Source organism: Ailuropoda melanoleuca, chromosome X (genome assembly GCF_002007445.2).
Source record: "Ailuropoda melanoleuca isolate Jingjing chromosome X, ASM200744v2, whole genome shotgun sequence".
Taxonomy (NCBI): domain Eukaryota; kingdom Metazoa; phylum Chordata; class Mammalia; order Carnivora; family Ursidae; genus Ailuropoda; species Ailuropoda melanoleuca.
Genome location: NC_048238.1, coordinates 86897612 through 86909793, shown reverse-complemented (window position 1 = coordinate 86909793; position 12182 = coordinate 86897612). Strand labels below are relative to the sequence as shown.

General features: G+C 45.7%; 1 protein-coding gene across 7 annotated transcripts in view; it reads right to left on the bottom strand.

Moving 5' to 3' along the window:
• Window positions 1-446: 446 nt before the first annotated feature.
• GRIA3 (glutamate ionotropic receptor AMPA type subunit 3) overlaps window positions 447-12182 on the bottom strand; it is a 267816-nt gene continuing 256080 nt past the window's right edge. For 5 of the 7 annotated variants that reach the window (XM_034649234.1, XM_011234226.3, XM_011234224.3 and 2 more), the window contains 3 exons: window positions 9553-9667; window positions 6736-6983; window positions 447-2657 (listed from right to left, as the gene is read on the bottom strand). In XM_034649234.1, the coding sequence (XP_034505125.1) occupies window positions 6738-6983; window positions 9553-9667 (361 nt within the window). In that variant the 3' untranslated portion in view covers window positions 447-2657; window positions 6736-6737. Of the gene's footprint in view, window positions 2658-6735; window positions 6984-9552; window positions 9668-12182 lie in introns of those variants that run through there. The other 2 variants (XM_019807524.2, XR_004622357.1) reach the window with 2 other exon arrangements.

Below are 12182 nucleotides of genomic sequence, written 5' to 3'. Positions count from 1 at the left end.
ACCCTTAGTTTGGGCACTTTGCTGGGAGCTCAGAGCTGGAGATGGGAGGATGGGAGACCAAGGTTAAGGTCAAAGCCTCTGAGGAGAGGGTCCCAAAGGGTGGAGGAGACAAAGAATGGGAATGGAAGGCCCTGAAGTCAAACTTTCCCTCTCAATGAAGTCCTGCTTCTTGCTGCTTGTAGCCCCCATCTCACTGTTGGTGATCCCGACAAACCTAACCTCAGGTCCAGGTGGCACACTGTTCTTTAGGTCAAGGCCTCTGAGCCTGACTGTGTGTGGTTGCATCCGAGTGTAGGCTGGGGGCAGTGTCATCCTTTACGAGAATCACCAGCAAGGTGACTGTGACATCATTGGCAAAGCTTCTGGTGGGGAGTAGATTAGTGAACAATAATGTCTTGGCACCCGCATCTGAGTAAATTTTAAACAGTCAAAGCACAGACATGGAATTCTTTCTTTACAATTTTATTTACAAAATGTATTAAAACTTTGTACAATACCTCATGGCAATGAGGCTCCGTAATTTATGCCCACACATGCAATTTACGCTTTTACGGCCATTAGTTTGCTTGGCAATTTTTCTGTTCACTGAAGTACAGCTTTAACAACGAAAAGAAAAGAATCGGAAAAAAAATCCTCAAGTGACTACCGCCAAACTCCCATAGCTTGAAGTTAGTAGCAGAAATTTGAAGCAATCAATGTTTTTTTTTTTAACATGCAAGTTTTTAAAAAATAACAAACCAATTTACCCGCCTCTTCATTCCCAGTGAAGTTTCCTCTGAAAAACTGATTTGAGTCAATAAACGTACATTTCTCTTTATACAGTGCCTGTGAAGACATCGTGTGGGTCGGTTGATTCGTTTTCTACAACGTCACATTTGCACGGCGCTGGCTTCCTGCTCTGGACATCATAGCATTCAGAATTTGAAAATCACAGGTTCATGAAAACAAAACGGAACAAAAACACAACAGCTTTCTTTTTGTTTGTTCAATACCATTTAAAATTTGACAGGTGAGTTATTCGCTGATGACACAATTTTTGGAATGAAAGTTTATATTACACTTTTCTGGAAACGTTTCATTGGAACGAGACTTCTTCCTTCCTTTTCTGAAGACAAGAGCAAATGGGCAGCGAGTCGGCTAAGCATCTAAAGGTCACACTTGGGAAATCAATTCGAGCTCCTAGTTTTTACAGTCTGGAAACTTCCCAATGCACGTCACCGATGAGAGCAAACTACTGAACTACAGAAAGCATACGTCATTATATAGGAGGTAATTAGTGAGCGGAGACTATTTCCTCTGACTGTTTTGATAATGCCAACGGCAGGTACGCAATTAGTTACTTGATAGCCCGTGGAGCCGTGGAGCGATCTTCCGAGAGAGCCAGTGGAGACTCCTCCGAGCAAGGGCCTAGGAGTGATGCTGAGGCCCTTGGTTTAGCAGTAGGTTTGGGAATGCATTTTAGTCTTTGCAAACTAGAAAAGGACACATGCAGTCTGACGGAGAGCCACGGGCAGTAATGGGCAACAGCGGGGAAGACAGACCTAGCAAGAGTCAAATCGGACTGAGAACTGTGGTCTGAGCCCCCTGGCCCGCCTGGCGATGCGGTCCTGTCTCCGAGGCGTACACTTGAAAGGCATACTTAGCGGAGAAAGCAGAGCTAAACACAGTGTTGTTCTGAGAAAGATACTCTAAACACATTTGGGAGTGTAGGCAGCATTTCCCTCACCTCAATGCGAAATACTCAGCTATGTTGACTTAAAATGCACACTGAAGCAAGAAAAACAGATCTGTGAGCTGCAATTCCAGGCTTCTTGGAGAGCCCCGGGATCCGTTTTAGGAAAGCACCGAGAGGGTTTGCCTGATAGTGCCCCGTCCCTTGCTACACACAAAAGTCAATTTCGAAAGCTCTGTTAATCCCTTCACCGAGGGGGAAGTTATCAAAGCATTTTCACAAAACCATTTCAAGAACACAGAGAAGTCATGGTTTAGTCCCTTTTCCAAAGTGTTTGAATTTTCTTAAGTGTCGCATTTACATTCTAAAGATATACACATTTCAGCAACGTGGAAAGGAAAGAGGGTGCACAGAACATTACCACCAACAGGAACTACCAAAAACATCTGGTCAGCAGATCCTAGGAGAAATGCCAGTCTGTCTTCCCAAATACAGGGAGTCAGAGATTTTTTTTCTTTTTTAAATCAGGAGGAATTAATTATTTTAGCTGAGATGGGCCTGTTTGCTGAACTCGAATTTAAAATTGTGTGTGTGTGTGTGTGTGTGTGTGTGTTAAAGAACGTGGTGTTTGTATATTGAGCAGTGGTATCAAAGAATGGCTTCTGTTGAATTGACTTTTTTTAAATAAGATTTGTTTTCGCATATTGGAATCTTGCATGTCTATTTTTTTTGTTGGTTTTACTTTAATTTTTTCTCAAGCAAAGCAAAAAGATTTCAATGATGGTTTGCATTGTCGCGAGTCTCAGAGTGTTCCATAAGGCACTGAAGGAAAAAAACATCAGTTTTTCCTATTGAAAGGTCATTGCACCATCAGCAATATTCGTGTCACGCCCGACACCAAGGAGAGTGAAATCTGGCTCCGGATCCTTGAAGCAGCCACGTTTTCGGTGATTCCTCTCATCACATGCCGCCAGTGGGATGGGATCTGCAAAGGCAAGGGGGAAACTTTCATGTGAACGGGCTTTCTCTTAGGAATTGCCACATTTCTTACGGCTCAGCCTATCTTGCATGTGAACCGTGAATATTTTCCCAAACTGGCATATCTGGGGCTGCACCCGGTTTGACTGGCTTTAGGCAACAAGTCTGCTTAAATTCTCTCGCCCGATGCAAATGCTTTGCAATAGGTTAACTGAGGTTCCTTCTCTAATCTGAAAGTAGCACATGGGCTTTAAAGGGGAAGCACATTCCAGAAAGAGGTCCGAACGGTGGTACCCATGGAGGGGCTTGGCATCCATAGGGTCTTTGCTGGGATGTTAGAGGCCTGGCTGGGGTGCTGCGGCTGCGTAGTCCAGGCCTTCATTTGCCCCTGGCGCTGAAGCCCGCAGCGCACTTTCCTGCCCCCTCTTCCAGCTCATACCCCTCTCTTCCGTCCTCTCCCTCTATACCAAGGGAACCCTTGTTTCTCTCCTGAGCCAACAATTTCCCCAGCAAGAATGTCGATGCATGGGCTGCAGAAGCAACATTGATCATTTTGAAAATGGGCCGCATGAGCCAAGGTCACGTTTTCTGGGAAGACAAAACGGAACTGTCTTAGAGGAAAAATGGAAATCTTTTCCCTTCACCTCAGGCATCTTGAGGTCTCGAAAATGAGAAGCATTTCAACAATACTGTTGAAGAAACCAAAGAAGCTAGAAGTTGTTCTTGATGGCAATGGGGAAGTTGGGAAGAATTTCTCAAGACAGTTAGCAGAGCCACCCCTAGGCGCAGTGAACCTGGAACACTCGGCAGTCGGTCACCTGCTGAGGCATGCTTGGGAGCCACCATTCCCGTAGCTGGGCAGTAGCCCAGAGAGGCAGCAGGTGGTCGGGAGGCTGGCTGCTCCCTAGCGGGTGCTGGACCTGAGACTGAGGCACATGTTTCCGCAAGGCCGATAGTCCTGACTAATCGCACCCACACAGCAGGAGAGATGACTCCCTCTTCTCTCAAGGATGCTCTTTATTAACCAGGTTTCACTTGGACCATATATTTGCAGGTGTTTGCCCTGGGGTCAGTTTTGCTGAAGAATTACTGGTACCCCAAACTCCTAAGACTGGCTCTGATAATTAGCAATAAAAGTAAAATCTCAGGGTGCCTCTTGATCTCTGTGCCCCTGCATAGGCCATGACAGATCTAGGCCAATTCAGAGAGCTGGAAGCCTAATAACTAGGTAACAAATGAGAAGTCATTAGGAGATCTTCCAGAACTTTGTGGCAATTAAAAGATGAATGGATAAAGGGCTCACCCTTCACTTAACCAGCCTTACGTGACCAAACTGGCTGAGAACAGCAGGGTGGGTTCTGTTTCCTGCTCAGCTTGCTTTGTGCCTCTTGGCCTGATACACGGAACGATTTTTCTGGCATCCTCTGAGGCTTTTCCTTCTTGTCTGGAGACTTCACATGGACTCAGAGGACAGATTTGTTTGCCGAGGCTTTCCCCAGCTTTTCTTTTCATCCCAGGCTAGTTGCCAAACTGCTAGCGAACTGGGCCGTAACCACATCGGCACTGATGTCTATTAAAATGTGATTGTTGCCTCATTTAGCCTGAATTTCGCCTCACAAAATGGATCAACCACGATGAGTAAAGGAAAGCCAGGGAGCCAGGAGCTGTGGTGACTTCATTTGCATCCGAGGCCTGCAACATTCGGCCCCGAGGCTTGCTGATCCCAGCTTTTTTCTTTCTTTCCCCTCCTCTCTTTCTCTCTCTTTCTCTTTCTGTCCTTCCCCCTCTGCCCTTCCCTCTCTCATTCCCTCCCTCTGTCCCTCCATCTTTCCTTTCCTCCCTTAAGTTACATGCCGTGAGATCATTTTCTCTAGAATCTTACTACTGCCCGGACCCGCCGCAGCAACACGGCCTGGAAGGCTGTGAGAAATGAAGAGTCCCTGGTGGCATCCCAGACCTGCTGAACCTGAACTGCATTTTTGTAAGTTCCCGCGTGATTCGCAACGTCCACTGCCGTTTGAGAAGCACTGCGCTGGGGTTTTAACGAGAGACTGAGGCTATAGTAGTGGAGGAGTAGAGACGTAGATTCCCGGATGGGATGGCTGATGGTAAAGAGGGTCCGGAGGCTGTGTGACCCTGGGTCCTGATACCTGTCTCAGAAAGATGCTTTTGGGGGAAAGCAGGAGAGTGTGACTATACAGCCTCACGGGCTGTACGTCAGAAGTGAGGCATAGGCCTTTTTTGGTAAACAAGTAGGACATAGACTTAGGATCTGCTTTCCGTTTGACGGGATCCCGTAGGGATTTCAGGGTTCCTGGAGGCCACCAGGCCATGGATGGTTAGAGGCAGAATGGTTTAGCAGAGAGAATCCAGCTCCAGGAGGAAGGAGGGCTGGGTTCTAGTCCCACTGCCTAGTTGTGTTGCCTTGAGCAAGTCACTGGGCGTGACTGGGTCTTAGCTACCTGAAAGGGAAAACACTTTGCGACCCATTACCTCAAATGAGGCAATAGATGTGAGAGCACTTGGAAAACTGTTAAGCCAATTTCAGATGTATTCTTTTTTTGGATGCCAGTATTTCAGAATTTGGGATAATTAAGGTAAGCTGAAATCACCCATGTTCTATGTTCTGAAAAAGCAAATCGTGTGCCCCGAATTGTAATGGGCGTGTATAACCTACTCGAGAGTAAAATATCGTAAGCACACTGGCACGAGAAATGCTTGCATGCCAGCAGTGCTAATTACAGATGGAACTATGTATTGTACATTCAGCAATGCAATGGGAACGCTCAGTGAAGGGTTAGTTCATGTTGTGGCAAAGGGTTGCGGTCTGCAGCAGGAGAGAACAACCAGCAACTTCACCAAACAAGGTAATACTTCCCATGGTGAAGACACATGATTTATGTGCATTTTAAATATTATTTAAAAGGGGGCCAGATTTAGTTCCACAATGTGAACTACAAGGAGATCAAAATGCAAATACTGCATTTGTAGAAACTCGAGTGCATTCAAGGAATTTGTATTGACTTTGACTCAGGAGGTAAAACATCTCCCACCTAGAATGGGGGCTGTGAAGTTGCTAGTTGTTCTGTTCCCCTTCGGATAGGTGTTAGCGATGACAGATGCACTTGAACGTAACAAGACTATATTCTTTGACACACTTCCAGAACAGACAGATTAGCCCACTGCAAGCTTGCCTTTGAACACGTCTGAGCTATTGGTTGGGGTAGGGGTGGGGGTGGCCGTAGCTGCTGGAGTCAAGGTGGCATCAGTTAGGTTCATCTAAGTATGGATTTGGGGCAGCCAACAGCAGGGAGCCCAGACTGTTCTATGGGAGACACTTACCTGAATATCAGTTCCAAGAAAGGGGTAACAAAGGAACTCAAAGATTAAAGAAATGGTCTTGGGCTTAGGCTTACGAGAACCACTGCGCCCTTACAGAAGCACCGCATTTGTCCAGGCAGCAGTGCCCCACTCTCATTCCTCACTCTACCATCGGTTCCAGAGCCGCTGCTTTCTCTAGAACTGCACTGTCCAATATGGCAGCCACGTGCGACCACTGAACACTCGACAGGTGGCTAGTACAAGTTGAGATGTAGCAAAAGTATAAAATACACCCCAGATTTCTAAGACGTAGCATGTAGACAATAACGTAAACTATCTCATTCACTTTTCATATTGAGAACATGTTGAAATGAGATCTTGGATATATTAAGTTAAAGAAAATGTAGCATTAAATTAATTTCACTTGTGTTACTTTTAAAAGTGTGGTGACTAGGTCACTTCAGATCACACATTTGGTTCACATATGTGGCTCGCAAACATTCCCATTGAACAGCGCTGCTCTAGAGAATTTCTTCTCCTTTTGGGTCACACCACAGTACAATTACGAGGGTGCTATTAGAAAAGCAGCGCTGCCCGACAAGAAAGCGCAACCATTGTTCTCAAAGAATCAAATGGTTGCAAATAGACAATACTTGAAACAATAAACCGAAGTGAAAAAACAAAGAGAGAGAGAGAAAGGAAAAGAGAGAGAGACTAACATACAGTAAGGTAAGGCTGATTAGTTTACTAGACCTTGACCGTACCCCTAGATCTTAACACTCTCTGTTCCATACACGTTGTAGCCTTCTCTGTATGTAGCATAATTTTGAGTGTTGGTGGCAGGAGCAGGCTTAAAGTTTTGGGTGTTCTTTGTGAGTTTCATGCGTTTGGACTCTGCCCGTGATTTGTAACAGAATTCTATCAAAGCCACCATCATAGCCAGCCCCAGACCTCCGACAAGTATATAGAAAACGCCTGCCACATTGCTCAGGCTGAGAGCGCTCGTCTTGTCCTAAGAGAAATGAACAACGCGATTAGTTCTTGGGGAAAACACAAGCAATGGGACATCATAATACATGACAACAATATAGGATAGTTCTAAGTTGTAAAATAACTAAACATTGATGTAAGTAAGTGTTATGACTCGACTCTGGCAACTGGCTGATGTTTCACAATGGCCGGTGAGATGGTGGATTGTGCTTCTGCCAACAGTTGTGGTCCACACCTAACTGTTCATTGACTTTGACTCCTTAATTCCTTTGGTACCTCAAAATGGTGTCAACGAGGAAATAAAACAGTGCTAGGCCACGGGGAGCAGAAGTGTAAACACAAGCACAATTCATTCCTCTGCGAGCCTCAAAGCGCCATTTGCCAGAGTTGAGCTGTGACATAATCTCTAGAAATGTAACACTCTTTTCATTTGGGAACTTGAAGCACTCTTTCCCCTCTCTGGCCCGCAACACCCCTTTCTCCCTTGTTCTCCCTGGGACAAACTTGTCAACAACTAGTCTGTAAGATACCAGGTGAGAATATTAGAAGTTCCTGATATTCTTATCTGGGGACTTACTTAGTGAGGGTTTGTTTAAAAGGGATTAACTCTCCCCTTTCCCCTGGTGGCTGAGAGAGCGCTCCCTTTGGGACTTGTTGCTGAATTCGCATCCTCAGGGCAGCAAGTCTTTGTGCCACTGGCACAAGGGCACAGCACAAAGAACTGGCTCCCTTCCATCTTCTGAGAGTTTAAGGAAAACTGTCAGGAGGACCCACTGGGTCCTGAATTGGCTCCATACAAATCAGAAAGCTTTTCTAGGAGGCTGATGATTAAAAAAAAAAAATCCAGCTCATTTTTAGCTTTATTCCAGGGAATGCAGTGAATAATTTTAAAAAAATACTACGCTTCTCTGTTTTCTATTTAAAATGGGGGGGGGAATTGAGGAAGCTGGTCAGTGACTTTCAGGTCGAACTGTGCAAATCTGACTATCTGCCTGTATGAAAAAGCAAAAACTGAACTGCTGAACAATGGAAAGAAAAAAGTTGGTGTCTTGAGCCCTACCTTGAGGTAGGACACACCAGGTGCCCGGAGCCTTTCTTTGAAAAAAAAAAATAAAATAAAATAGCATTTTGTAGTCTTTTTAGAGGGAATGTAACCATTTTGCTGCTGAATGCCATTGAATGGAATACCCAAATTGTTCCGTCAGTGAATTGACTATCTCATTGACATGGTAACACAGCCACAGCGGACCCTCAGCGCTGTGGCTCAGCCAGTCCTGATATCATTGAAAGGATTAAATGGGGAGATGATAGGGCCAGGTCCTGATTGTATTGGGATAGGAGCCAGCGGTATACTCGTTTACTTGAATAAAAAGGCCAATTGGAATTGCATTGCATGGTTGGGGAGGGGGGTATGTGCGAGCCTCCTGTCTCCAACAACCTTGCAAATAGTCACTCTTCTAGGGCGAATGACAGGTAACTAGAGAAATGGGAGTCTCTGTCGCTTATGAAACAATGGATCATTTCCTTAAGGAGGCTGGCCAGGCTCTCTGCAGGGACGCTCCACGGTCCACTAGATGGACCAGTTGTGGCAGCCCTCCCTCTGCCGTGCCATTGCTCTGTGGAGGCGGTATTTGATGGGGGGGAAAGTGTCCTTGGATGTAACCTGCTTTAGGTAGTAGCAACAAGAACAGTTTCCAGTTCCACGTATTTAAGTTTCACAGGATTCCCTGTCGTGGGATGTGGAAAACCAGTAGCAAAATGGTTCACTGCACAGGGGAAATGAGTGGCATTTCATGAGATGAATTAACTGATACCACAATATTAGTTCAAAAAAAGGCAAGGCAAAAATTGAAACTAAAAAGAACTTTCTTAGGGGAGCAAAGAGGGGCAGGAAGGAGGCGGGGAAGAGTGTTTCATGCTTATCAATGTGATGTTATCCTGACAATGTATACTCTTAAGGAGCATGCGACTAAATTTCAAAAAGACTACGTACAGAGATTCAAATGACACCTTTGCAAGAGAGAAGTGTGACAGACTTAAAATTCGAAATCCAAATAGATGCTGAACTCAATACGACAGCAGCTGGGAGAAAGCTAATCGTTCTGCTTACAGAGACCAGTCTTTGTTATTTATTTCTTTGTTTTCACAGGGGATCAACATAATGTAGCAATAACCAAAGGTATTTACAACTACAAAGTCTCTGACACTGTAAGAGGTTAAGAGAAAGTACTGTCACAACTGGATCTTTTTTTTTTTTTTTTGGTTGTGGTTGTTGTTAGGTTTTCTCTTTGAACTTTCGAAATGTGAAATACAGTAAAACCCCCTTATAACACAGCTCAGTCTTTTCACAGCTTTGGAAGCGCGGTGGGCCGGATTGCGTTCCTCTGTCAACACTAGCTCGGTCTGGTCAAGGTCAACGGTTGATGCCCTGCGGCAGGTCTCCGCCCAGGGCGGGTGCCGCCCGCCTCGTGCCTTTAGCGCTGGTGTTATAAAGGGGTCCCACTGTGTGGGGGGGTGTGTTGGGAAGGAAAGCGGTTTTGGGGTAGAAAATCAACAGTGGTTCAAAATGTGATTGCTAATCAGCGACTGACCTTACTCCCGGAGTCCTTGGCTCCGCATTCCCCCTTATCGTACCACCATTTGTTTTTCAGCTTGTCTAAGATGCCTTGTTCACTGAGTTTCAATACTGCAAGGTTTACAGGCGTTCTTCACGTGGGAAATAACATAAATAACATTATATTATGTTATTTTATGTTATTCAAGCTTCAAACTACTTTAAAACTATAGAAAGCGATAAAGCAGGGGGCCCTGGCCACAGAGTAATTTTAGAACACTGCAGGCAACCTGAGCATTACCTTAAAAAGTTAACACTACAGCAACGCTATATTTACCAGGGCCTGCCCATATCGCTTTGAGTAATCGGCACACACTGTTAAATAATGAGGATAGAAAAACAGGCACTCCTCGGATAGGCTATGTGTGGTGGGGAGGGGGCTCCCCTCAAGTGACAATCGTCCTGCGGCAGCTCGCGGTAGCTTTGGGGCGGAAGTGTGTTAGGTTTGATCTAACCGGGTGTCTTGTTGTACTTCCAGACAGACAGCAAACTCTACGGAGGAGGGGGAGGGGCGGGGCCAGACGGGGAAGCGGCTCCGGACCGGGAACAAGACAAAAGGATGAATCGGAACAGAAGAGAAAGTAGATTCTACGTGCACAACGTGCCTTCTGATTAGTCGTCCTTTATCACGCAAATCTGTTGCCCCGATGAAACTGATCTCAGAAAGCACTGTCCTACAGACCTGTCTTCATTCCAGAAACTGAATTCTTACGCACGTCCTGATCTTAGGATTGAGGGTAGAACGCGGACCTCTGAGTTGCGGCTGAGAGGGGTTTCAACAACGAGAGAACCGGCGTGGGGCTCGTTTCTGTTACTGACCGGCTGTCTCTCTGGTGTGGCCGGATGTCGGCGGTCAACTCAGATGACCAGAGGGTGAACCAGATTGTTTAAAAATGGATTATTAATATGGCATGATCTAAAATGGCAAACGGATTCTGCCACAGTGGGTAGTAAGGCACAGAAGCAGTTTAGGTAAGCTGTTCTCCTAAGATAAGACGTCCAGACTCCTACAGCCCCGGGAGGCCAGGCCATTGCTCCCTAGCCCTCCGCCTCTTAAAGCATCGGGCCTGCGGTCCGAGCCACTGGGCAGACACGGGAAACCCTACTGGTCCCAGGTTAGGAGTTCCTCCCTAAGAAATTTCTTCAGCTATAAAAATAGGAATAGTGACCTTTACCCTGTCGTCTTTCTCGAGCTAATGGATTTTAAGTAAAGTATCTCTCATAACTTCAGATAAAAAATGCATTATATTTAGAGGGTGGCATAATTCTATGACGAGGCGATAAACCACTGCGGGTTCAGAGGCACATGAACGATATTGTGAATACTAGCGCATGTGATGCTGAACACATGTGAATTCCCACCTTTCTGTTACTATGAACATGAGATCGAATTGCTTAGCTTATTTGGGGTAAGTTGGACCCACCAACATATCCAGTCATCGAGAAGACTTCCTGTAGTCCCAGAGATGTGGCCTCTATCAGACCAAGTCCCCAAAGCCTATTTCCTTTCTCTCCCCCTTTGCCGTTGAGAGCAGAGGGACCATTTCATCTTGCGATATTCTGAGAAATGTATCATCATTTAAAAACAATATGCAATTTCAGAGTACTTGAGATTTGAAAAACTATAAACCTTCAGTGTCAGGGAGGTAACACTTTCTCGGTTGGCGCCGGGCTTGGCAGCCAGAATTATCTGAGTTTTGTATCTCACCAGGAAATTGAGGTCCTTTTATACTTTAAACCAGTTCCTTCAATCATTGCTCAGAAACTTAGCCTTCTCAAATGCCAACAGGATTGGCTTGGGATGCAGGGCAACAACAGATACTCAAAACTTGGAGCCTCTTTCAGATATTATTGGCAGTGAAAGTTCAGGCTTAGACTTTCAGTTTCACTTATGGATTTATTTTTAAAGATTTTCTTTTTGAGTAATTTATATGCCCAACGTGGGGCTTGAACCTTGAGCTTACAACCCTGAGATCCAGAGTTGTGTGCTCTGCTGACTGAGCCAGTCAGGCACCCCAAGTCTAAGATTTTTAAAGGACAGACAGGCCATCTATGGCCCTGAGATCAGTGTTGGAAGTGCCTTCTCATCTGCTTCCCGCTGTCTGGTCCCCTTCTGTCTCTCCTTTCCCCTTATTAGTTTCATTTTATAACCACCCCCCGCCCCCAGCGCTGTGCCTTAAGGCAGACGCTGGCACCCAGGCCCCGATGGTGGGGGGCTGCTTCCCAACGGCACCTGGGTGCCCGATTCCATCAGGACCCCAGCAAAAAGTACAAAGCATTTTCTTTCTCCTTTCTGTGCTTCCCCCTTTCTTATTGCAAAGGGTGCAGTGTCCTCTCGCTGCTCTCTGACGAAGCCCTTACTGGTCCCTGTCCTCCCTCAAGGTCCTATGTTCTTCAGATGACTTCATTCAATTTCCTTAGGACAGCGACTCTTAGTGCATCTCCAGAACAGAGCAGTCTGATGAAAGGCACTCCCACTATGGTCCAAATAGAGATCTCTCCCTAGAAAGCCCGGGTTTTGAAGAAGGTTGTCAACCATTAATTGAGCTAGGTTGATAAGAGTGTTACATGTTAGTTTAGAGCAATAATTATCAAAGTGTGGTCCAG